General features: G+C 40.6%; 1 protein-coding gene across 1 annotated transcript in view; it reads right to left on the bottom strand.

The window, feature by feature from the left end:
* The window catches only part of itpkb (inositol-trisphosphate 3-kinase B), a 29,570-nt gene extending 6,528 nt beyond the window's left edge, over positions 1–23,042 (bottom strand). The window contains exons 1-8 of the mRNA XM_031755141.2: positions 22,359–23,042; positions 18,173–18,344; positions 17,671–17,821; positions 17,070–17,354; positions 15,101–16,024; positions 2,083–2,182; positions 1,026–1,063; positions 704–879 (exon numbers count right to left, since the gene is read on the bottom strand). Coding sequence (XP_031611001.1) covers positions 704–879; positions 1,026–1,063; positions 2,083–2,182; positions 15,101–16,024; positions 17,070–17,354; positions 17,671–17,821; positions 18,173–18,213 — 1,715 coding nt within the window. The 5' untranslated portion in view covers positions 18,214–18,344; positions 22,359–23,042. The remainder of the gene's footprint in view (positions 1–703; positions 880–1,025; positions 1,064–2,082; positions 2,183–15,100; positions 16,025–17,069; positions 17,355–17,670; positions 17,822–18,172; positions 18,345–22,358) is intronic.
* Between the last annotated feature and the right edge of the window lie 1,856 nt (positions 23,043–24,898).

The following is a 24,898-nucleotide window of genomic DNA, read 5'->3' as shown; positions in this document are numbered from 1 at the left end:
AGCACAAAAAAAAAAAACACCACACAGGTGATGAGTGGTGAAACGAAGAGGAGGAGATAGGTAGGTGAGAGATATGAGAGGTAGGCGGCAAAAAAAAGAGAGGAGGATGATGGTCTCTTTCCAAATAGCATGACACAGCTGTTTGGAAGGAGTTTTCCTCAGAGATATTTGCTGCAAAATTTACAGCTGATGTCTTATTTTCATCAGCCTTATCTCTAATTTCACTTTCCAAGAGTTATAAACACTTGAAATGTGCAAGAATCATTGACACGTTAGCCCTTTTTGTAAAGACGCAGGAGCTCTTTAATTGATCTCATTTATATAAAAAAACAACCATGGTTAGCCAAATCTATTGGGAATAAAAAAGGAAGAGAAATAGTCAAATTAAAACAACTGATCAGGCTTTGTGTGCAAAAAGGGAGCATTACAGATATTTCTGATGGTTTTACAACCTAATACAGTTGTTATTTTGTAAGCATAAAGGTTATAATAACCTGCTACAACATTAACCATTTATAACTGTATCTCTAAACTGTTTCGGATGGATACATATATAAGGTTCAAACAACCCCCACAAACTGGCCACAGAGTTAAAGCCATCACAGTTACTTATGTACATGAAATATAATTCATCGCTTTATCCTCTCAGTCGCCGTGTTGTGTAAGGATGACTGTGTCACCATGCATTAATGTGTTCTCTCACCTTACTCCCATCTTACAGTCCATCACACATGGGTAGTCAAACTCCGCCAGCAGATCCTCCATCTGGTTGTATTTCTGGCCGTCTTTCTCTACGTCTCCATGGTAACCAGGGACGTAGGGGCGAAGCACGTCCTTCATCAGGAGGGACAAGCAGCGCTGCTCACATTCACAGTGTTTCTAAAAGATACCATTAAGAAATCAGCGTTTTATGCTCTCAACTGCAGATCATTCAGTATGAAGATTTTTAAAGTCAGAGTGGATTTTAAGCAGATTTCTGCGCAGTGACACAGAGCTGCTTAAGGGGCCGCTAAATGGTTGCTTACTTTTAATATGCGTCCATTTGCTCCCGCCTTGAAACTCCCTGTGAAAAGACAGAAATTCACTGTAAATGTGCAGAAAAGGTCCCGAGTAACTTGCTGTAGGTCATCGGGAGTAAGTAAGAGTAGAAGCTGTGACTCTTTTTACAAGTGAATGGGCAAGACAGCAGTTCAAAAAAGATGTTTACAGATGTTTCCAGTAGAAACAGAGTGCAATTAAGTCCCACTCACACTGGAGGAGAAAACAATTATTGGCTTTGTGAAGTTGCCTCTTCTGTCAAATAGCAAAGAAAAAAAAAAAAGGAACAATCCCTAAAAGCTGCAGTTTACAGGGATGCAAGAGCAATAGGAAACCCAGACAACCCAGACCAAATTTTTATAAATTACCAAATCAAAATCTTTAACCTTTAATGAGAAAAAACTGAGATGAGAAAGCCTGAGAATGAGAATGCTGTTTCCTACTGTTGTGGTAATGATTTTGCCAAATGTCAGTTTTAGGCTGGCATATTTTTGTAACTCAATCAGCAAAAATATAGCCAGCTACATGTATTTTGTTACCATTTTAGCCTTCAGATGTTTACTGCGTGCCCACGTTTTCCCCTCCGCTAGCCTAGTTTTAGGAATGGCACGTTGTGCACGATCTCTATTCCCAAGTATTCCCACAGACTTGTCCCCTGAGGGCCCTGACCACAAAGAGCTGGCTCCAACAAAGACAGACCTGCCTGTCTACATATTTTCTAAGAAAAACTGCGTCTGAGCCCACCACAGAGACAAAAAATCCTCTGGCCAGCTGACCACCAACAACCCTGTACGTATGACAGCGTGTGAAAGAAAATCCCCAAAATTAAAACAATATGAAGCCAAATTTTATAAAAAAATTTCTACAGTACTCCGATTGCGGTTGCTACACTGCAATCTCCGAATAGAAACAAATAGTATGCCTGATGAAAGTTGTATTCTAGAAGTGCTGATTTCATACGCTTAAATGGACAAGCCCCTGATGAGTTTGCTGTTTTAGCTCTGTATTTATTCAGAGAAACCTCTGTGTGTGTGTGTGTCCTACCTGCGTGCCCTGCCAGTTGAATCCACGGATATTTCTTCTTGAAGGACATGACAAACGGCGACCAGTGGACCATGTTTTTAATCTTCTTCCAAGACTTGTGCTGCAAACACAAACATGTACATTGTTGGTTATTACTCACTTGGATGTGTTGCTGTCACATTCAGGAGGAATTCAGCCATAAGCTCTGCCACAAATGACTCGTGTACCATAAAGCTGCCTGCCTAAGTTCTTTATTTTAATTAAGCTACTCATGATCACTAGCTCAAGGCTCTCCGACCTCAACCCGTTTAAACCGAACTCCACTGTTTGTAAAATGAGTGAGTGCAATATTAATATTTACTCTTCTGCTTATGCAACTTTTGTAAAACATCAACTTCAGTCTACTTCAGTCTCGGAGGGACTGTACTGCAAGTTCTCATCTGAACCTTTCGGGTGATCCAGTGTTTAATGACCGTGAGAAAAACAAGACTTTAAATCACACATATGTGCACACATACCACACGCGCACACACACACACACAGGCGGGTATCCCCGACCCTGGGGGAGCTGCTTGGTTCTCCCACACTCGCTGTCATTTTTTTTTTTTTTTTTTTTACTGCAGTGTTTTAGAACATTTTATCTAAACTCTGGAGGATCGGGCCGGGGTTTCCCCTAGTAACACACACACACACACACACACGCGCACACACACACACACACAGTGCTTCTCCAAAGGCTCTCCCTGTCCTTGGCAAGGACACATTGAACTGCGGGACTCCTGCCATACATAGAAACACACACACACACACACTCATTCACAAAATGAGGCCTTCTGTCTCTGACACACACACACATGCACACCCACACACAAAGCTTTCTCAACATAAATATGTTTTCTCTGATCTGATTCATATCCATCGTTCCTTTCTCTAGCTCTTGACCTTTGTGATTAAAAAATGCCTTCCTTTCAACAGCTATATTCATATTTCAACAGAAGTAGCCATGTAGAAACATGTCAAAGAGCAGCGTTTAGGCCAAACAAGGGAAATTACAAAAAATACTTTAAGAGTAAATGAACCACAGGTTATTGTCACTTTAAACGGCACTCTTAACTAAACCTCTCAAACCCATTTGAGCATGGATTCGACTAAAATACTCTTCATTTCTTGTCCTCTTATACTCAAGTAGATGTGCTAAACTTGCAGCCTGTTGCACCTCACTGAAATGACAAACTCTGGCTGAGTACAGTCTTTTATGCTTGCAGCATTACATCAGATGGAAAAATTCCACGTCTTGTTCTGTGGGTTTGAACAATGCTTGGCTGTACCACACTGAGAGGGTAACAGAGAGACGCGGCAAAAAAAATCCAAAGGTTTTTATGGCATCTTTTCAAACGCAGTAGAAACAGCCTATTCTCAAATAAATAACCTTCTCCGATAAGATGCTTAGTTTTAAGCAATAACACAAAAAAAATTGAAAACGTTCCACTGTTAAAGATGTGTCCTCTCTCACACAAGAGAGTTCACACTGGTCTGGGAAGGGGGGGAAATAATCTTGTGTCAACAAATAACTGGAGAGGAGAAGAAGAGAAAGGCGAGAGAAGTAGGGAGAAGGGTAAGATAAGAGAGAAGAAGACCATAGAAGGAGATATATAACCCCATGTCACATAATCTCGACCCGATGAAAATTCATCAGCTGATAGCATGACTATCTATGGTTAGATGCACGGACACACACAACTTCAGGCGCACACACTTTCTCCCTCTCTCTCGGCCTTACTGTCCGAGGTAGCGACGAGTCACATGAGGGGTTTTTGCTCTGCACCAGTGGAGGATCAAGAAAAAGAAATAACTTCACTCCCACTAAAAGTACAACTCTCACACATTCACATGTGTGTAGGTCAGCCGAAATGACTCTGAAGAGAGCCGCAAGGCTTGAGTCATCATCGGCACGATGAGACTTTTTGCAGCAGAAAGTTTAGTAGCGAGGTTTAGCCATTTTAGAAGCAAACCGAACCGGTTTACTGGTCGAAAAAAAAAAAACGAGTGTGTTGTGACTCAGTTTTCTGTGCAATTTAAAGAAAAATGGAAAAGCCTCAGTATGATTCAAAGCAGACTAAAGGTGACATCGAACAGAACTCTCCATGTGTCAGGATATGTAAGTATGACTAGACTGTCAACTTCAGAAAAATGGGTAAAAGAACATTAATAATCAGGAACAAACTTGGTGGCCTGCACTTTGTAGACCACCAGCAAACGCCAAACAGAATGATAGTCCCCATCTCCTTTTTTCCCACACCACTTTTAGCCAGTTAGCGAGGGAGCTGCGGTGTTGGGCTCCAGCTCAGTAAGTAGCAAAGATCTGCATTTTTCTCCGTGACATCTTTCCAACACGTTGCCCACTGACAGCTTTGTGCTGTAGAGGGCAAGAGAGAGCGAGCGAGAAGGAGAAAGTCTGGAGCAACTCAACTGTGAGTAATAACAGACATGGTTACCGTGTGCAGATTTACGAGCTACAGACATTTAAATTTCATCAGAGGAGAGGAGAGGGAGAAGGGAGGTCTGTAAGACTAAAAACGAACTTCAGCCTGCAGCTATCACAGTGATAGTGCAGGTATATTATTGCACAATAAAGTTTAAAAGTGGAGTAGAGCTGTCAAGCATCACAAAACATGGACTAAGTCCAGCTATGAGAGCATTCTGCAGAAAGCCTTGACTCAAAAAGAGGCTGTATAGGTGAGAGTACCTGCTGCCGTTTGTGGCGGCGGTGGATGATGGCAATAACACAGATGGCTCCAACTGACACAATAACACTCCATACCGAATACAGCCATGTAGACCACATCATGACCAATCATGTGCCACTCAGCTGGAAAAACCCTCGAGAACGATTATCCGTCCGGCTCTCCCGCAACACGCCCAAACCTGAGCTCTCTGTGCCGAAAAACCGAGCACCTCAGGCTTGCATACTCCTCGTTCTACTCGTGCCCCCACAAGATGTACACATATATGTCTGAGTCTGTGTGTGTGTGTGGGGATAAACACTTGTAGATCATTTGTTTGGCAAAACAGAGGACAAACATAATCTGGACATGCAAATACCCACAAAGGTTGCAAAGGCACAGACAGAGTGTGCGTGATTGGAAGAGAGTCCGAGGGCAAAGTCCTGGAAATGCGGAGAGGTTTCGTGGAAATACAAAATAAACCTGCGCGTTGGTGTTTCTCTGCTTTTAGTTGTTACATGTGTCTGAACGCGTCATTGCGTAAACCTCTACGCTTGTCTTGAGGATGACACAAAGAAAGATTGTGACAGAAGGTGCAACAAGGGCTAAAATAAACTAAAGGAAACATCCTAAACAGCAGCTCCCACACACTGTGCGCCGAGCTGCTGAAGCTACTGCAATGCACCTTCATCCTGTAACTCAGCACTATTGGGTGCAGCAGAGTATCACATTTGAATTTTACATGGCTAGTAAAAAGAAGACACAAGCATGTAAATAAATCAGGACGTTCGCTGTCTGTGATTATCTTCTGAAACAATAATTTACCAGCTGGCAGATGAATATCACTTTTTATAAGCTATAAAAAAAAGAGTTACTTTACAAAACTATTATATTTTTAATTAATAAGTTAACTGTTTCCTGAAATAGTCAAACTGTCTCACTGACAGTAAAACAATAAAAATTACAACCAATTAAAACACAACGGATACAGATTAACCTCCCAAATGTTTGTCTTTTTCTTTATCATTTTTTCAGGGCAGATCATTTACACCAGGGGTGTCAAACATAAGGCACAGAAGCCAGAATGGTATAGACTGTCAACCGTATTTTCATGAATTTTACAGCTTTCCTGCTAATAAAGACCTCCCCCACAGCCATTTATATCACACCAAAGTAATAAATTAACAATTAAATGGCAAAAAAGTTCCCGTTATCCACTATCTACTACAGAAATGTCTGTTTTTTAAAATGTGTCCACTGTAAAATAAATAAATAAACAAAAATAGAACAATTTTTGTGAATGAACTAGAACTTTCTGCTTTATAATTACAGGACAGTCTGGGCAATGAGCTACTTGAACCTTTTCTGTAAGTTTACACTTTTATCCAAAAGAATCAATTCTCTATCATGTTGTAAAACCATGCAGTTTAATTAAATTAATGAGTGAATTAAATTTAAATTTAATTAAATGTGCAGTTAAACTTCTGATAAGAAGGGAAGTTTCACTAGTTCGGCCCACTTAAGATGAAAGTGAGCTGTATGTGGCCCGTAAATGAGTTTGACATCCCTAACTTACATAGTTGATTAATTTGTATCTTCCTAATTGCTACAGCACTTATTTACACTGTCGTCCCTTTATAGCAAACCCGGCTTAGCCTGCAAACTGTCCTACCTACTTAACAGCTTCATTGTTTAAACACTATGACGACCACTTTTGACAGACTTTGAAACTCCTCTGATGACTGTATGTGATCTATTAATACATGAAGCATTCATCTGGTAGTGTCGGTGTCTCTGTTTTTTTGTTCTGTTTTGTATGTGTGTGGTTTTCCACACATTGTTTCATGCTTATATGCAAATTGCCAGTCACCAGATATCTACTGGAAGAAATGCATAATCCTCCAGGAAAGGCACTAACTGCAACCTGCATTTGACATAATATATTTAGTATGGTTTAATTATCACTATTGGTTAATAAAATGGCTTTACTTAAGTATGCACTGGCACTTATATAGCTCTTTTCTACTCAAACAATCAAAGCACTTATACAGCATGTCTCACTCACACTCACGCTTTTATCTACGTCTAAGTGCTTTCTATGTAACATTCACACGTCGATGAATGCAAAGCGGAGCAACTCGGCCCAACGACACTTTAGCATGCAGATTGGAACAGCCAAAGATCAAACCACCAACCTCCATCCTGAACTGTCTTGAAAGTTCTGGCACCATGACTGCAGTCAGTAGATGTTGATGACCATCCCCGTGCAACATGTTACTGCATGTTGCTCCCCTTTGCTCTCCCTTCCTACATTTCAAATTCGCTGTCTAAACATAAGCATTCACAGGCATGTGTTTTCATGGGGACGATCACCCATTACTGTTGTTTTCTTATTAATTATATTATTTTTAATTTTAAGATATTTTATATGTAATTTAAATTGTTTTCTCTCTGTTTTATATTTGTAGCACTTTGGTCAACATTGTTGGATGTAAAGTGCGTTATAAATAAAGATGCTATGCTATGCTATGCTACTGAGAACTGGATGCTTGTTGGGCAAGATAATTATCAAGTACTCTCTGTCTTCTTCAACCTGATTGGATGAATGCCTTGCATGAGCCGACTGCTCTCCTATTTTATGAAAATACTTCAGCAAAATGAGTTTTAAACAGCTGCAGCTCTTTGCTTTAAATGAACGTCAGCCAGTTCAAATGCTGCTCGGCAGTTTCCAGAGATCTTAACTTTGTGGGAATGGGGACTACAGCGATTGAACGCTTTGCCGCTTAACCAGGATGCATTGCACGGCTGGCTCGGCAAAGTAACTGTCGATGGGAAGGCTGGAAATGATGGATTCTGTGGACATACACGACCATAAAGGCAAAGCTCCTGCCCAAATTTAAATAAAACCAGGAGCTGTAAGGGGAAACTTGAGCTGATCTCTTGAGTCATCACAACAGCTTAATTGCGTTCTTAAAATGATTAAAGATTACCGGTACAAAGAAAACATCTCCTACTACATTCCACCCAAATCTCCACTCATGTTTTATAAGCTGTTTGTTGATGTTAAATAATGAATTTAGCTATAGATGCTAAATTTGGCTATGTATTACACCAAAGCATGAGGTGCAATAAACCATTGTCACACCCGTGTTATTAAACAGAACCTATGGGTTTGCTACAAGTTCCCAAGTGTTCCCATGCCTGCCTCTGGCTGTTTGAAAAAGTACTTATGTTTGCACTTAATTTGTTTAAGTTTGCATTTTAAAAAAAATAAGGAAAATGAAGATGCGTGCTGCTTGCCAAATGCTGCCCTCTCTGCTCAAAAACCTCCCTGAGAGTCAACACTCTCGCTCACTCTCCTATCTCCTGTCACCAGACCAGCTGGATGACAAGGGGAGAGAGGGAGAACTAGTGAAGTTTCCATTGAGAGAGACAGAAAGAGAGAGAGAGAGAGAGAGAGAGAGAGAGAGAGAGAGAGAGAGAGAGGGGAAATGGTAAGCGAAGGAACTTCTTGCAGACAGGAAGTGGGGGGGTTGCCGCTTGCCTCAGCGACAGTATTTTCCACATCCGCCGCTGACTACAAACAAAAAGAGACAGAAAAAAATGGCCTTGCCCTCTGTAAACACCAGAAAGAGCACGGACGTTTTATTGGCCTCTTGATTATCATGCCTACAAAATGTGCATCACGTTCCTCAGCACATGCGTGCAGATATGCTCTTGTGCAAAATTTGCATTAGGCGAGTGACTCCTGTAGATTCTACAGCTGGAAAATTATTACACACAGTATTAAAACGATTGTAGTCGCAAACCATACGCATAGATGACGTGGAAATTTGATATTTTTGTCTCGATCAGGAGGCCCAAGGTTATATAAGGCAACCAGATATCACTCATTTGCATGAAGGGACTACAGAAAGAAGGGTGGAGAATGATTTTAAAAAAAGCCTTGGGGGCAAAGGGTGACTCTGGGTTACAAATGTGTAACGTGAAGAAGCAGGGGAAACACTGATGCATGCTGATGTTTTCAACGGAGAGGCACTGAGGAAATAACAAGCCTGATATCGCTCACCACAAGGTCCCCTGCAGATACAAACACTCTAGCTGTCTGAGTCTGCAAACTTTAGAGGCACACAAAGACACACACACACACCACAATCACACTCACAAAATTAAACTGCACAGAGTGTGATGCAGGCAAAACAACATGCTTGGAGAGAGCATGATAAATATCTTAGCAACTGAGGCTGGCCAGTGGAACAACAGCTTTGCAAAACTGACAGTGAGACAAAGGCGAGAAAAAGGGACACCTAAAAGAAAAAAGAAAGGCTTGATGGTGTTCAGCTGTGTTGTAACTGAATGCTGCAGTCAGATAAGGAGACTTATTTCCAAATTGAGGTCAGTATGGAACATTAAAAAGCATATCTGACTCTAGATCTAGGCTTCACTGCGATACACCTCAAAATGTTTTTTTTTCTTTTGGGAGGGGGGGTTCTCAGTTTGCTTATGAAAACATGGTTTGTATGCAAGTATCCAGTCTACAAGTACTCCTTTATGAGGTGTGCTCTACATCCCTTTTCTAATCATGTGTCACAACCAGCAGGGGTTCCCCAGTGTGCTGGTATCCAAAGCTGATGATCACGCTCTGAGCCCAAATGTCAGCATCGGTAAGAGGAGTCTGACCTCTCCCCTACGCCTGAAGCAAATCAACTCTGCACATGCATGCTCTTTCACTCGCACAAAAAGCTCCAAATAAAGAATTGACCGGTGTTTCCCCTCTCAGACTTAACCAAGCAGGCATTCTGCAGCACACACCAAACTTACAGTCTCTGCCAAACACACACACACACACACACACACACACACACACACACACACTGTACAGCTGTGAGAGGGAAACTCGGTTTGACGTCACAGGGTTGCTAGGAAACTTGCCGCCGTGGTAGTGAAGATTTTCCACTGCAGTACAAACACTGTGTGTGTGTGTGTGTGTGTGTGGCTTAGTATGTGTGCGTGCCAATCAAATTGAGTTACAGTTGTGGACACAGAAATGAATTTTCTTTCAGTGCAGTCCAACACATAAAAACAAAAGTTTAGGGTTTTTGTTTTTTGGTATTGGGAGTGAGTTTAGATTCAAGGTTGGATTAACCAGGCATGGGAAAAATTTATGTTTGGGTCAGAGTGTGACAGCACTTTAAAGCATCAAGTTAAAGTTAATTTAAGGTAGGCTTGTGAAGAAAAAAAAAGAGTGCACAGTGTTGCATGAAAAGTATGTACAGCTAGTATGAGCCAGAAGAATTAGCAGAGCAGTGTGTACAGAGGGTGTGTCGATTATAGCATCAGTGCATGTACATGTGTGTGTGTGTGTAGCTGTATCTGTGTGTGTGTTTAACAGTTTACAGATACAACAGCATGGGCGTAGTCTTCATTCAAAAAGACATGTTTATTTACATAATTGATCTGTTTATTTAATTGCTACTCCCTTTCAGCAATTGAGAACCGTGGTAAAAAAATATGATGCAGTCAGAGCTTTACAGAGAGTAAATACGCACCATGAGTGACAACACAGTGTCTGCATCATTTAAAGTGTGACTTTCATAAGTCCTGCCCCACTTCCGTTCCACTGTAGCTTCTGCTCCACTTAACTTTAGTGTCTTACATCAGGCTTTACAGAAGCTGAGGCTGGAGTGTTCTCTACAGCTTTAACAAAACTGAAGCTCATATTTTATTAAAAAATGGGGAAAAAAATGAAAACATTTGTGTGTGTCAAAGGTAATTTTGCACATTTAAATACAGCTGTGAAAAACAAAAAAAGGCCAAACTTTGAAACTTCACAGTAACAGTAAACACGGCAACATGCTCCATAGTTTATCTGCCATCTTACTCTCAGAATAACCGGCAATTTAAAGTTGTGGACTGGTAAATGTTTTTAGGCCTGCCACTAACAATGAAGCTGCTTTCCATTTAAGAAAAGAAAAACAAAAGAGTGAAATTACACTCCAAGCAACCAAACAGTATTTTTTTTTATTTTGTTTCGATATCAAGGATGGCTGAAAATGTTAACTTTTAGAAGCAGGAACATTCCAAATGTTTAATGATTAATAAACAATGTAAATATTTAACTTTTACCCTGACCAAAATAGCAGGGTTTTACTTTTCTATAGCTGTTGTAATATCAAGTTCATATTTTCATTAAATCGATCATTAGGATCATTTGAAACGGTGTCTAAATCGATGCCATGATTCTTACTGATGCACACAATTTCAGTTTAACACTATTTAACCAAAGTAGTTAGTTTTCACTTACATGCAAGTCTATCAAGATCTGTTTAGGTTTAAACTACTCTAATGTGGATGTTTAAAGGGAAGCAAACAACTGACTGTCACCTGAAGTCACTGCTGGCTTAATTTTTTATTCCACAGAGCTCAACTGAAATCTTACAGAAAGAAAAAAGGTGCTGATGCCAATCTATGGCAGGTGTCCTTTTGTTAGAAGTTAAGTAAAGCTATGGCAACGCTGGCAGCGCCTGCAGTGTGTGTCTTCTAACCTTGGAGAGATGCCCACCAGTGAAAAGATCAGCCAAACAGTGTCTATATATGGCTCTGTTCAGATTCCAACCCCTACCAGTTAAGCGTGAACTGACTTCATATAATCCTAAAGCTAACAGCAGAAGCACGTATTAGTGAAAACAAAGGTGAATTCAGTGGTGAAACAATAAATGCTACATTTGAATATAGAGCATAAACTTTATCTGGGGTAAATCTATTAAAGGGGAGCACATTTGTGTCTCACACAAACTTTCATTTTTAAAAAGCTCGCATGAAATTTTATCATTTAAAAAAATCTCTTTGTGTAGATATAGCAGTGCTGGTGCTACATTTAACTCTGAATCTATGAATTTCCTATTAGGGTTTCAAATCCTTTATTAATAATATCCCCAAACAATATCCGTGCAGTGTCGTTTCCTTTGGAAAATGCCACACAATGTGTATCCCTGCGCCAAGCTGCCATTAGAAGAAGAAGGCTAAAAACTAATTTCCCTGTAAAGCCAGCTGAAAACAACATGGCTAATATGCGGTACACTTTGTACAACTTTTCCTCTCGTGCCCTTTTTTTCTGCTCTGTCTCTCTGCCAGTTTTACTGTCGAGCTCACTTTGTTTTTCGCTCTTTCTTATTCTCACAGTATCACTCCTCTTCTCTCTCTCCCTCTCCTCTCTCCTACATACCTCCCACACAAGCGAGCATGCTTTATGTGTTTCTGCACGTTTGCCTCCTGCACACACTCACCAGGTTTCCTTAAAACTGTACGGATCAGGAACTGTGACAAAAACATGAATAACCCACACGTTTGACATATCTGCGCCATGAAGAGCTCCTGTCTCTTTCTCTGTCTGGATAAAACCAAAAACAATGACCGGAAATATGCAAAGAGCAATACAAACAATATTCAAATCCATAAGCCAAGATCACTTAAACAAATCGTTTGTAATGCGAGTAGGCTGGTGAGAGCTAGGATATTGGTTTCGGGTGGGGTCATTCGTTAAATATGCAAGAAAAATGAAGGCATTTGCAAGTGAAAAATCTTTGGTCAATCTACCATCTCATCGATTTCATGCGGTTATATGGCTATACACTGAATATTTCAGTAGTTTTTCTGTTGCTGTTTCTTTCTTATTATAAGCACTTCTTTTTGAAAGCCAGAAACTGATTTTTTAGCACTTATTAAGTGCTAAACAAGAGCCAGCTCTGGGACTGGCACTGCGTAAGAAACATTAAAATCAGTTATACAATCCTTCGTTAAGTTGTGTTTCAAAGCAGAAGTGAGATGGCCTTGTGAACCTTTGCTGGCTACAAATAAAAACACATCCGCCCACCCACCTACACACACACTACATACCCAAACAGGCCTCAGCCTCCTCTCTGAACTGCATCCAAGAGCAGGAAAAGCCTAAGTGTGTGTGACTAGCAACTTCTCCTGCTTTCCCTCGTTCTATCTATCACACTGTCTCACACAAACACACTCATCCCCCCCCCCCCCCCCCCCACACACACACAGGTTGGGGCACAGAAGTAGCTTTGTTACCATGAATGTCAAAAAATTACTCAGGCAGCGAGCACAGGCCAATTGATACAGGAGCACAGAGCAACATGCACAGGCACATTGAGGTGCACAAAATGAGCTATACAATAAGAGGCTTCTGGTTTAAGGTCGCACACGTGGGCCCCTTTGCTTTCATATAGGCATATTTTAATTGCACTGCAACACCCGAGTTATAAAGTTGCCTTTGTGTGAAGCCAAATGCACAGTCAGCAGTGATGATGTTTCCTTCTTTTGATGACTAACACTGATCCAATGTGCCTTTTTTTCTGTTACTGTATTGTGAATGTAGTGATTGCATCATTCGGTGGGAGCCAATGGTGATCGGTGTACGCAGTGATTGTTTACTACAGGCTTGTAAAAAGATTTGGGGAAAAAGCACACTGATAAGCATCATTTTTCAGGACAGATGGTAGCAGAGTCTCGCACAGACAAACTCCTTCCAGGAAAAGATAAGTTACAACATCACATCAGCAGGTTTAGTGTTTCGTAACCTGTTGGACTTCCAGTGAAAAAAAGGAAAAGGAAACTAATACTAAGCTAATATTAAAAAGTAGTATGCTTACAGTGTTTACTTTGACACATAAGCATCCCATTCATACAAAGGACTGTATTTATTTTACTAAGCAAAAAAATTCACAATAACCAGCTTGATGCTTGAAAAAAACAAAAACAAAAAAAGCAGACCAATAGATACACCCAGCATTACCACAATGCTACTCCTGGCATGGCTTAAAAATATTTTGAGATTTTCTTTGTTGATACAGTCTCATTATTTTATTAGTGCCAGTCATTTATCAAAAATGTTACAAAAACTTTAGCTTTTCCAATATTGTCTAATTTTTTTAATGAAATGTTCATGTTATTCACACAACTTAAAATTCAGTGCTTAACCTGATTAAAAAAAAACCTCTGCTCCCCTGCAAGAAGCCAAAAAGGGACAAAATAGTTATTTCTTTTATTTATAGTTATTTACCTAATTTGTTTGAACTTGTCAGCAAAGTACGAGTCTTTGTTCTCATTCTGCAATCCTTAATGTCTGTGCCAGTTTCTTTCATAGTTTCTCATCTATTACAGTGTGTGTGTGTCATGTGTGTGTGAGGGGGCAAGCAGACACAGGGTGAAGAGAAGAAAGCAACAATGGAGCTAATCAGAAATTGTCGACTCTGACCACAATAATTGTTGCTGAACAAGTTCTAATTAGCCCAAAGCCAAAGCGGCGCCAACCCCAAATGTCTGTAAGTCTGATGGGAGTGAAGCTGACCACACATGACGCTTTAACAGCAACTTCATTTCAGAAACAAAGTTCAAAGACAATCTGCGCTATGAGACCACATTTCTTTTAAAAGAAAGGAGTGCAGAGTTAGCGCCATTGCAAACCATTTACTCTCAACAAAAGTGAGAAACTGAGGGCGGGGGGATACTACATTTTTCCTACATTTTCGCAACAAAGTTTGGCATGCTACAACTACACCGCCAGCTGCTGTTTGTCAGTCCACAGTTCATAATCCTACACCCTACAGTATCCTTTCCTCCTCATCAGTCAGTTTTTCATTTTTTGTCATCATCACTTACTGATATAGCTATATATAGCTGCTTGAGAAAAGTGCAGACTTTCCAGCTTAGCTCATCCAACGGGAATGGTTGTGAGACCCTGACATGAAAGAATGCTGTGGTTATGAGCTAGTTAAGAACATACTCCACTGTGAGGTCAACAACATAACTTCCATAAACTTACAACACCATCTTACAACATGCCAGGCAAGTCTTTTGGTTTCCTTTTGCGCTTTATAATAACACAGCTTCTGTATGCAGCACTACATGAATGGACAATCTCTGTGGTCAGACCTTCAGTTCACAGATCACACTTCAATTTTAGCACTCAAGATGTTTGTTCCATTATGATGCATTAGCTAGGAAACTCAAGCTCTTTGAAGCATGCTTCAAATAACCAAAACCAGCGAGCCTCTGAATGGTTGGAAAGTCATTAAAATGATTGCTTGTATTAAGTGTGATATGGCTGTAAGTAAGTTGGTTCTTAAGAGGAAGAACATTATTATCTGTCCCCTAGCTTTCAAGGAGAACTCATCCCTGACATTTCCTGTGTGCATTTCATGCGACAATCTTATTGGAAGTTTCCAATTAAATCCACTGAATAGCCAGCAGGTTGTAGATAAAGTGACAAACAAGCTCAAATCTCAGATTTTGAATCAACTTACTGCTTTCTGTTGAGAACTGAGGAATGCAGGGTTGAGAAGCTGTTCTCCTTTCTCTGTATCACTGGAAATATCCTCCTCCGACTCCTCCCACGAAGAGGAGAAACCGGCTGAGGAGGCAGAGGACGATGACAGCTTCCTGAGAGAACGAGTGGAGTTTGGCACGGGGCTAGAACTGGGGCTAGGCGAGCAGCTTCGCCCCTGGTCTGAGCAGGAGCCTTCAGAAGTTTGAGGCTGGTTTTCCAAACCATGGTCAGTTACTATGACGGCAGGGATGGAAGAGTGGTTTGAGGTGTGCTCGATCATGTCGAGCAAACAAGGGGTGCTCTCGCTGCTTTGTGCCTGGGACATTTCAGGGTTAACCTCCAACGTGTGTCCTTCTGGCTGGAGCAGCATTTTAGTACACAACAGGTCCTCTTTCTGATCCATCAGATCTCTTCCATCTCCCAACATTTGCTTGCTCTCTGCTTCCATGTCCCTCAGTACTTCTCCCTCTTTTTTCTCTGTGTCTGTCATTCGATCTTTATCAAATGTCTCAAGAAAACCTTTATCAAACAGTCCGTCTAAAGAGGGAGTTTGCTTTGTTGTTTCTGAAAGGCAGTCATTTTGTTTAATCAGTGTCTTGTTGTCTGTATTTGATTTAGTGCCGCTGCTGTCCCTCTCACCATCACTCTTTCCTCCTTCTCTTCTTTCTCCTTCCTTTGTTTCTTCATCCCTTTCTCTCCCATTTTGGACAACAGAGGGGGCTTTAATTTCTTGTGGGTGGGTCATTAGGTGATCCAGAGCTGTGTTTCCTTTACCAGGATCAGAAGGAGTTTGTTGAGTCACTCGTCTGGGAGACCGAGGGCTGCGCTGGAGCTCACTATTAAGTACCTGGGCACGGATCCCGGAAATGTGGGCCTCGAAAATGCCAACTTTTCCCCTCACCTGCAAGACACAGAGGGAACATTGAAACTACGGTTTGATTTTCTTGGTCTTACTGCAGAGACGTATGCTTTGATGCATATTTGTGTTTTCAATATTTGGTTTAAATAGTTTAGGATTTTCACAGGTGTAGCAAAGCTTTAGACAATGTCAGAAAAATAAACAGAGAAGAAGTAATTGAAAAAAATACCATAACAAAAACCACCAATATTAAGAAAACACAGCAGGAATGACCCACGGCGCTAAAATTTTCCATTGCCTGGCATTAAACAGAGTACTTGAAAAATGGGCCGCTGGCACGCTACAACTTCAGTGTGTGACTGTCTGCAGTTTCACTGTCAGTTCTGAAGTATGTTGGCATTCCCCTCAGTAAGAATAAGGAGAATGAGGGTAAGGGAGCATAAATGTCAAGATGAATTTAAACTAACAAAAGTACTTTTGTTAAATCTGTATTGAAATCGAACTGAAAGAAATCTAATTCTGGTCCCTCTTTTGTTTATTCAGTGCACAGCAACCTCTAAAGAAGCCAAGTTGAGTTAACTCACAAGCTTCATCATATTATAGAGTGCCTATTTTCTTTAATAGTTTATGCATGATGAAATCCAATAAAAGTCTTAAATGGAAGTGGATTATAGTACATTAAAAGCTGTATTTGTTTTAGTAAATCCCACTAAGTTTTGCAACTTCTGTTTTCAGGAAGACCTGATGAAAATCCTGTAACTGTTTTACTGAATGACATGCAGACAGCTTTTCTATATACATACAAACACAAGAAAGAAACAGCTGAAAATGCATGTGGTTTTCCTTTTACTTTTCACCGTCATCACCTACAGCTGTGTAAGAGTAGCTATGGTAGCATGGACATGACTGCCCCAACAAATCAAATTAAACCAGGAAATCCTTCTATTTTTTATTTCATTGCTTTGTCGCATAACTGCCTTTTTTGGATGCAGACAGAAATGGTGGTAGATGTAGCAAGTATAAAAAAAGCTGATAAAACATGCTGAGAATGAGGATGGACACTTTTGAAAAGCACATGTCTGATCACCTCAACGTTCTGCAGCTCTCTGTGGATCTGCAGCAGCTGCGCTTGGCGTCTCCTCTCCTCTCGCTTCTCTCCTCCTCCTGTCTCTCCTCCCCTCTCCTCGTGGCCGTCTTCGTCCCCTCTATCTTCACCGCCAGGCGAGCTCAGGCGTCGGACTCGCTGGCCCACATTGACTCCTAGGAGCTCCGGGCTTCGCGGCGAGGGGGAGCGAGCGCGAGGTGTGGGGCTAGGTGAGCGCAAGGGTGAAGAAGGGAAGATAAAGGTTTGACCCAAGCCACGAGGGCTTGTCTAAAAGGAAAAAATACAAAATAAAACATAATGGGATTTACTAACAGGAGATGTAAAACAATATGAGCTGTACAATATATACAAATTAAATAATCTAAGCAGTTAACGTGTTTCGCTTTGCCATTTTTTTTCACATTTCTTTTAATATACCCCCATACTGAACTACAACAAGTGGAAATTGTAGCATCCAGGCATTAGCTTTCAAGGTGTTTTACTATTGCTCTAGTGCTTTTGTGTAGACAATAATCTACAAGAAAAAGTTGGAAAATACATGAACAGTCTCTTCAGATTTTGGAGGATATGATGAACAGGCTACCTGTGGACTTGTTGGGCTGTAGAGACCTCCTCCCAGTAACTGGCAGTAGGTGCTCCGATCTGGAACTGGCAGCACAGGTCGGGCAGCTGGTGTGATTCGGGCTCGAGAGCTGGCACTAGAGGAGCCTGGCTGGGTGTGAAACTGATTACCACTGTGGAGATGTGATGTGGAGAGACAATAGGAGAGGGTTTATTTTTAGGTTAACGTGCTTCAATAGGTTGTAATTATATTAGTAACTAAATAGGAAGCATCAGCGAAACCTAGACTTGAAATAAAGAGCACATTCATTGACAGCATGCCCATAAAGTATGTGTCCCTTAAAGTTTTTAATTGCTCTCTAATGTAGTACAAACAAAAAAAGAAATCCTGTTTGTCTGGTCTAACGGCTACATCAGCAGCCAAATATGTTTAAAGTATACAATTCCCATGCGAAAACTTTCCAGGAAATCTGTGTATTCTCTCAACAGTTAAAGGCAAATGAGACTTTTGAGAAATCCCATACCTGTTCATGACTCCGTTTAGGTTCAGGGCAGAGGCTGCCATCCCCGCGGCCAAGCCAGGGGCTTTGAGTGCTGGGTACACATCTGACAAGCTCCCCTGAAGCTGCAGGGAGGTCTGGAGATCAGCTTTCAGCGGTTCCTCTGCATATAGTCACAGAAAATCTGTACCCAGCGCTAAAAAAAAGTCAAGGGAAGTTATGTCAAAGCCCTGTTATGACTAAAAATCTAAATAACAAACAGTCTTTAACATAATCTTTTGTACATAAAAGTCCCTTTCCAAAAAGGACAAACACTGGGCCTCCGATTTTCCATCAGTAACTGTGTGATGGACAAAAAGGACTAATATTGTTAAACCAAAACTTAAAACATCACTGGAAAATAAAAACAGAGAGAAAGTGAAGCAGATAAATGAAGGATAAATGCTGCAACGTAAAACATTTCAGTCACTGGATAAAATTTGCAATTTATTCCAGAGCCCACAGCTCATCTTTCAGGGAACTGATCTTTTTTACACCAGGTTTGTATGCTACCGTATACAACTTTGTTATAAAAGCACCGGCGCCACACCTGCCAAAATTCCTCCCAATCAATCTCTCACTATTGTTTTGCTCTTCTCGGTGCTGCGGCACTACACTGCTTATTTGAGAAATTAGCTGCAGTCTAAACATGACATGACATTCCTTCAGGGGAGAGGCCTGCAGGAAAAAATGCTGAACTGAGGAGATATATAAACGAGCCAAAGTGAGAGAGTGAGAAATTACAGTTAAAATGATGGTGTCAGTGTTACAATCCAAAACACTTGTGCATAGTCCCCTTATTACCTGACAGTAATTAATTAAAGGTGTTCCACAGAGTTCAGTTCCTCTTCTTTTTAAAATGATTTATAAAGAATAATATCATTTTAAACTAACTGTTAGAAACATGCTCGTCTAAATAACACAATATTCTACTGCTGATTCTGCTCAGTCTATTTAAATCTCTGGAATCCCATTATCATGATGTGACACACAGAAATGTGCAGTCACCCATTAGTACTTCTCTTTTTGCAGACAACACACCCACTGACATGTGTTTTTGGTCCTGCACTCTGATTGGCCAAATTCGAAAAATAATAAAAACATCATAATATTGCAGAAACTGTGTATGTTCTTCTTTATTTTGATTTATTTTTTGCAGAAAAAATAAATGGAAGATTTGTATACAAATTCTTTATTTTATTTCTAATAAAAATCATCTGACAAAGCCAACTAAGTATACTGACTTGGTATATATTAACTCACTTGAACTCAAGAACAGAATAAGCTTTCTATTATATAATCTATTGTTTCATTCACATACAATGCATGCAGTTAAGCTGCATAACAGCTCGTAGTTCCATGTCCCGCAGTGAAAAAAGCCATGCAAATACTGTGCAACAGAAGTGTTTGATTTGGAGTGGTCAACTGCGCAGCGCTTTCAAAAACGTCTAATTTCTCAGTGGCTCCTACTTTGTTTCAATTCGATTCAACATTATACTTTAAATTTCAAATGCTCAGCTTCAAGCGAGACTGATGAATGAGTGTAGATATTAAGTGTTTTTCCTTCTGCAGCTGAGCAAGATATTTTAGCAACAGTGAAATGGAATGTGTGCAGCCCAGATAACATAGCTTTGCACTGCTACATAACTTTGCACTTGCTACATAACTTTGCACTTTTGCTGTAACAAAACAAATTTCCCACCTGTGGGACTAATAAAGGTCATCTTATCTTATCTTATAGCTTAAAAGAGACAGAAACACACTGTATATTTTTCACACCAAACAACTAGTTTGCAGGTAAGAACACCCAGCTGAAGCCTGTATCTCTAACAATCTAGAGCTTTTCAAATCTTTTCAGTCAAGTTGGCTTCTCCCAAGCATAACAGGATTCCTGTTCTTGCCACCTTGCCAAAAACTCCCTTGGCATGAGTTTTGATTCCTGATAAGTTAGACAGCAGTTTATGACCCAGGGGGTAAAGATGGGATTTCCTCGTTGGGTTGTGACGCAGTTAGATAGAGGCAGAAAACAATCTGAATGTCTCGCCTCTCGAGTACTTCACAAAACCACCACTCCTACTTTTTCACACTGTTTAATCACTTGTCTTTGCTCTAGTCTTAGTGGACGCAACACAAAGGCCCACAGGGGATGAGGGAAGTCTGAGAGGGAGACACGGAGACAGTGCAGGCATGGATAAAAGAAGGAAGAGAAAGGGGGGAAAGGAGAGGTGCTCACGGGCTATTTTGGTTGCCTTTTCTGAACCTCTCATGCAGAAGTAGTGGATTTACTTTCCGTGAAACAGCTCGGAGTGAGTAATGAAAAGGCACTGGGCACCAGAAACCATTTTCACACTTGCAGATGTGTAGCTGAAATCCAAAAACCTATCTCCATCTCAGGACAGCTCAAAATGATTTGAATATTTAGCTTCGTGGGGTTTGTTGCCCCGCTTGGACCATCTAAATTTAGACTGTTACTAAGAGAGAGCTTAAAAAGTCTTAAACAACTGACTGACCGCTTCATAAAGTGGATCAAGGTGCTTCAAATGAGATCAGTCGGATCACATATAAAGCAAAATTCATCTATTGTGCCACGATGGCCTAAATAAAGGGGCAGGGCATTTCCTGAAAGACAACATTCAACAGAAGAGAAATGAATTTGACAGCTATACTACAACATACTTTATTTCTTTAAACAAACTCTGTTGTCAATACACTCGCATTACTGCACTTAAAACACTTCAGAGTGTTGTCAGTGCTTTAGCACAGCCTAATGTCTCACACACACACTGAGTGGGACTGTGCGAGCATTCAAACTGTCCGCTTGCCTACACAAGTGGGCAATAAACCTACATGCAGTACACTAATAAAAAGGCAGATGATGGGGAAAAAAAGTGTGGAACATGATGATGATGATGACGATGAACGCTCCTTGGAATTTACAAGCAGATATTATAAGGACGGGGTTAACAAAGGTAAAAAGATGATATATTACAGTGACATCTGTTTCTTTGTGAGCTTTGCAGTGTTTACCCTTTTAAAACCTCTCTTTGTGTATTAGGATATTCTGGGCAATGTTACAGTTCTACAGTTTATAGTGACTCTGAATGTTTATGTGACTAGTTTAAAAGGATTAAGTAGTACATAAGCAGCTTCTCTTTACAATACATCAGCAGATAGATGGGCTTTCTAAATAAAACTGCACATATAACGATAGATGAGCGTGTCCATACCACACACTCCTAGCAGATGGAACACGCAGAGCTCAGATTCTCATTTTCAAAGAGCTTGGGTCGGAAAAATTATAAATAAACAGAGCTCCAGTGATCAGCAATTATTCTAAAAATGATGTATTTCTTAAAATTTAAATTTTGCTGCCAGCTTCTCCAGTATGCTGATTTGCTATTTGACTGTTACACATCAAAGATAAGTGAATATGTGGGATTTTGGACTCTTGGGTGGGACAAAACAATCTGACATTATTTACACCAAGCAAATATTCAAGGGAAGGCAGACAGATTAATCAGTAATGAAATAAACTGTTTAATCTAATGCTATTATTTATCTCGTAATATCTACTATTATACAAGCTATTGGGTTATATTGCCGCTCAAATAATCGATCAGCGTACAAGTTGATAAAATTATTTATATCAGGGAAATACTTTGTAAAAAAAAAAATCTGCTCTAGATTTATTTTAGAAGCAAAACTTAATGAAATTTAAAGGTTGGCCTATGTAAGGCACAGAAATGTGTTTATAAAAACTGTAGAAATTTATCTATTAAAAAAAAAATGACTTTAACCACTTTTAAAGTCAGTGGCTGTGTTTCAGTTTTCCATGAATGGTTACCTCTTGCAGTCATTGGAGGCTAGTCCAAAGCGATTAGATAAGGTATTTGCAATAATTCAGCTTTGAAAAGTGGGTTCATTTTTGGACTCAGCTCCTACAAAATGTTCTAAAACTCCAGGTTTGAAAACTCAACTTTAGCCTGCACGACGCTGCATAAAACTCAAAATAAGGGCAAAGAAAGAAGAAAGCTTCCCCACGTTGGCTTGGCCTCTCAGCCCACCAAAGAGGATGCTACCTCTCCATACCGAGGTGCTGGTATTAAACTGTAATAAAGCAACATCCAGTCACAGTGCTGTTGTGATGGAGGTCATGCCGGTGTTATCTTACCTCAGCCCCGTCCTCTCCAAAGCTGCTGCGGGACACTTTAATCAGTCTGTGATATTACGGTCATCACCAGCAGCAATATCTCGATGATGAGTCTTCGCTGTCTCTGAGTGTGACACTCGCAACAGCAAACGCACAAAGGCAACACTAGTCTCTACTCCTGTCTCGTGCGGTTTGACTTTTTTCCATGAACCAACTTCGACGCAAACGCCTTTTCACCAAAAAACCAATTAAAAAACCCTCTTCAACAGGAGAAAAAAACTTTAAATGTCCCTTTCTTCTGTGAGCATCTGGTTGTTGGTGAAGAAGACTTTAAAGCATTTCAGAGTCGGTCCAGTTGAATTCCCGTCACGGCTTTGCTCTCAGGATAAGCACTTTCTGGTGAGGTTTCTGTTGTCATGTGTTGCTCGACACCTCGCTGCTCGTAGTAAAGCGCTGTTTGTCTGAGTGCTTGAAGCCGGAAGCAACCACGGAGTATCTCTCTCTCCCTTCTCTCTCTGTCTTTCTCTCTCTCTCTCGGTTCACTGCAGGGCTAAAAACTGAGAAGCCGAGCGCGAGCCGTGTTCTCTCGCTTTGTGGACGCACGTGCACTACTGAGGGGAAACCCTCCTATAAACACGCACACGCGCGCGTGCTGAAAGTTAATTAAAAGTAGCAGTAGCGGTGGGTTCGAGTTAAAAGTGAGATACTGCTGACACCGCGGCTGTCGTCGTTATCTTGTACGTTCTTCCATCTAATTCAAATTAGCTTTATTTGGCTTGACAGTGATTAAGGACATGCATGACTGCGCAAGCAAAGCAGGTAGCCTGCAGTATTTAGGAATCCAGTGTTTTATGGTTATTAAAGCAGGCAGTATTGTTAGTGAAATGAGTAGGCTAGCTAATATTAGCTGCAATTCACAGACAGAATTACCCTGAGTGTACTATTATTTTAATATGGCCTTTAATGTTACTACCCGTTTTCTACGAAACTATGGTAATGATACTTTTAAAGCTGGGCACTTTATTAGGTACACCGGGTTGTAATGCTTAGAACTGCCTTCAGAACTGCCTCATTTCTTCATAGCAAAGATGCAACAGTGTTCAGGCAGGCTGTGGTGTTTAAATGATGCTCAGTTGGTACTAAGTGTGTCAAGAAAATATCTCCCACACTGTTACACCACCAGCAGCACACTGAAGCGGTGATACAAGCCAGGATGGATCCATGCTTTAATGTTGTTTATGCCAAATTCTGACCCAACTATCTGATTGTTGCTGCAGATTTCAAGACTCATCGAACAGGAGAGGCACCCGGTGTGGTCTTCTGCTGCTGTTGTCCATCTGTTTCAAGGTTCAAAATGTTGTGTGTTCAGAGATGCTCTTCTGCATACCTTGATTGTAACCACTGGTTATTTGAAGCAGCCTGACCTTTCCCTTTTGATCTCTCTGGTATCAGTGAGGCATTTTCATCATGAAATACTCATACTAACTCATCCGACACAATCAAAGCCATTTAAATCATCTGTTATCCCCACTGTGATGTTCAGTTTGAACTTCAGCAGCTCGTCTGCCCCGTGTCAACGTGCCTAAATGCATTGAGTCGCTGCTGTGGGATTGGCTGACTAAATATTTGCATTACCAAACAGTTTAACAGGTGTACCTAATAAGTAGTCAGTGAATGTATATGTATGTGATCAGGAAGGGCAATGTTAATCTTGTCTGTTAGATGCGCACTTGTATAGCAGTGGAGTATAAACTAAACTGAACATTATACTCTGATGAATCAGACTTGTTTCAAAATAACTCCCAGGTAATCAAGAGTAATTATTTGCGCCTTCCCCACAGGCTGTACACAATACAAATGAAACTGCCAAAGTACGTAATTGAATTACAAGCACGATCAAAGCCGGCACACAGAATGGGTGTAAATGAAAACTGTGTAGGGCGTGCTAACATTTTTGCAGCCTCTTTGAAATGTATTAATACAAATTTAAAAACAAAAGGCCCTGCACATCCACATGTGTAATGTTCAGTAATAATTGAATCATTAGTTACCTGGAACTGCCTGGAACTTAAAAAGCCTAGTTATGTGATGATATATAGCTATAGTTATGTAAATTGTCCCACCCAAACAGGTGAAAAATAGCCAGCAGGAGAAGCAGGAAACTGTCAATTGAGCACAAGCGGGAATACACCATGAGAAGAGGTGTAATCACGCAACGTAAGTGAGAAACACCTATGCAGCTCAAGCTGACCCTTCATCAGTCCGTCTCATCTAATGAACATTGTACTCGTTGTGCTCACATGCTACATTATTAGAAATGTAGCAAAAGTTAAAAACGGGATGATGAAGTTGTTTGGATGTACGGGGTTGTTTCTTTGCCTGTTGTGAATCTGTTTACTCTCTGTTTGGATGCCAGGATAAAGAGTCGTGCTGGAAATTGTTGATTTGAATGTGGCCGGTGATGCAAGAGCAGTAAAATGAATTCTCCAACCACAGAGGACAATACAGCAGCGCCGTGAGTGACCGAAGTAGCACGAGAGTTTAGTTCACCAAGACATTAA

Source organism: Oreochromis aureus, linkage group 15 (genome assembly GCF_013358895.1).
Source record: "Oreochromis aureus strain Israel breed Guangdong linkage group 15, ZZ_aureus, whole genome shotgun sequence".
Classification (NCBI taxonomy): domain Eukaryota; kingdom Metazoa; phylum Chordata; class Actinopteri; order Cichliformes; family Cichlidae; genus Oreochromis; species Oreochromis aureus.
This window is presented reverse-complemented; position numbering and strand designations above follow the sequence as displayed.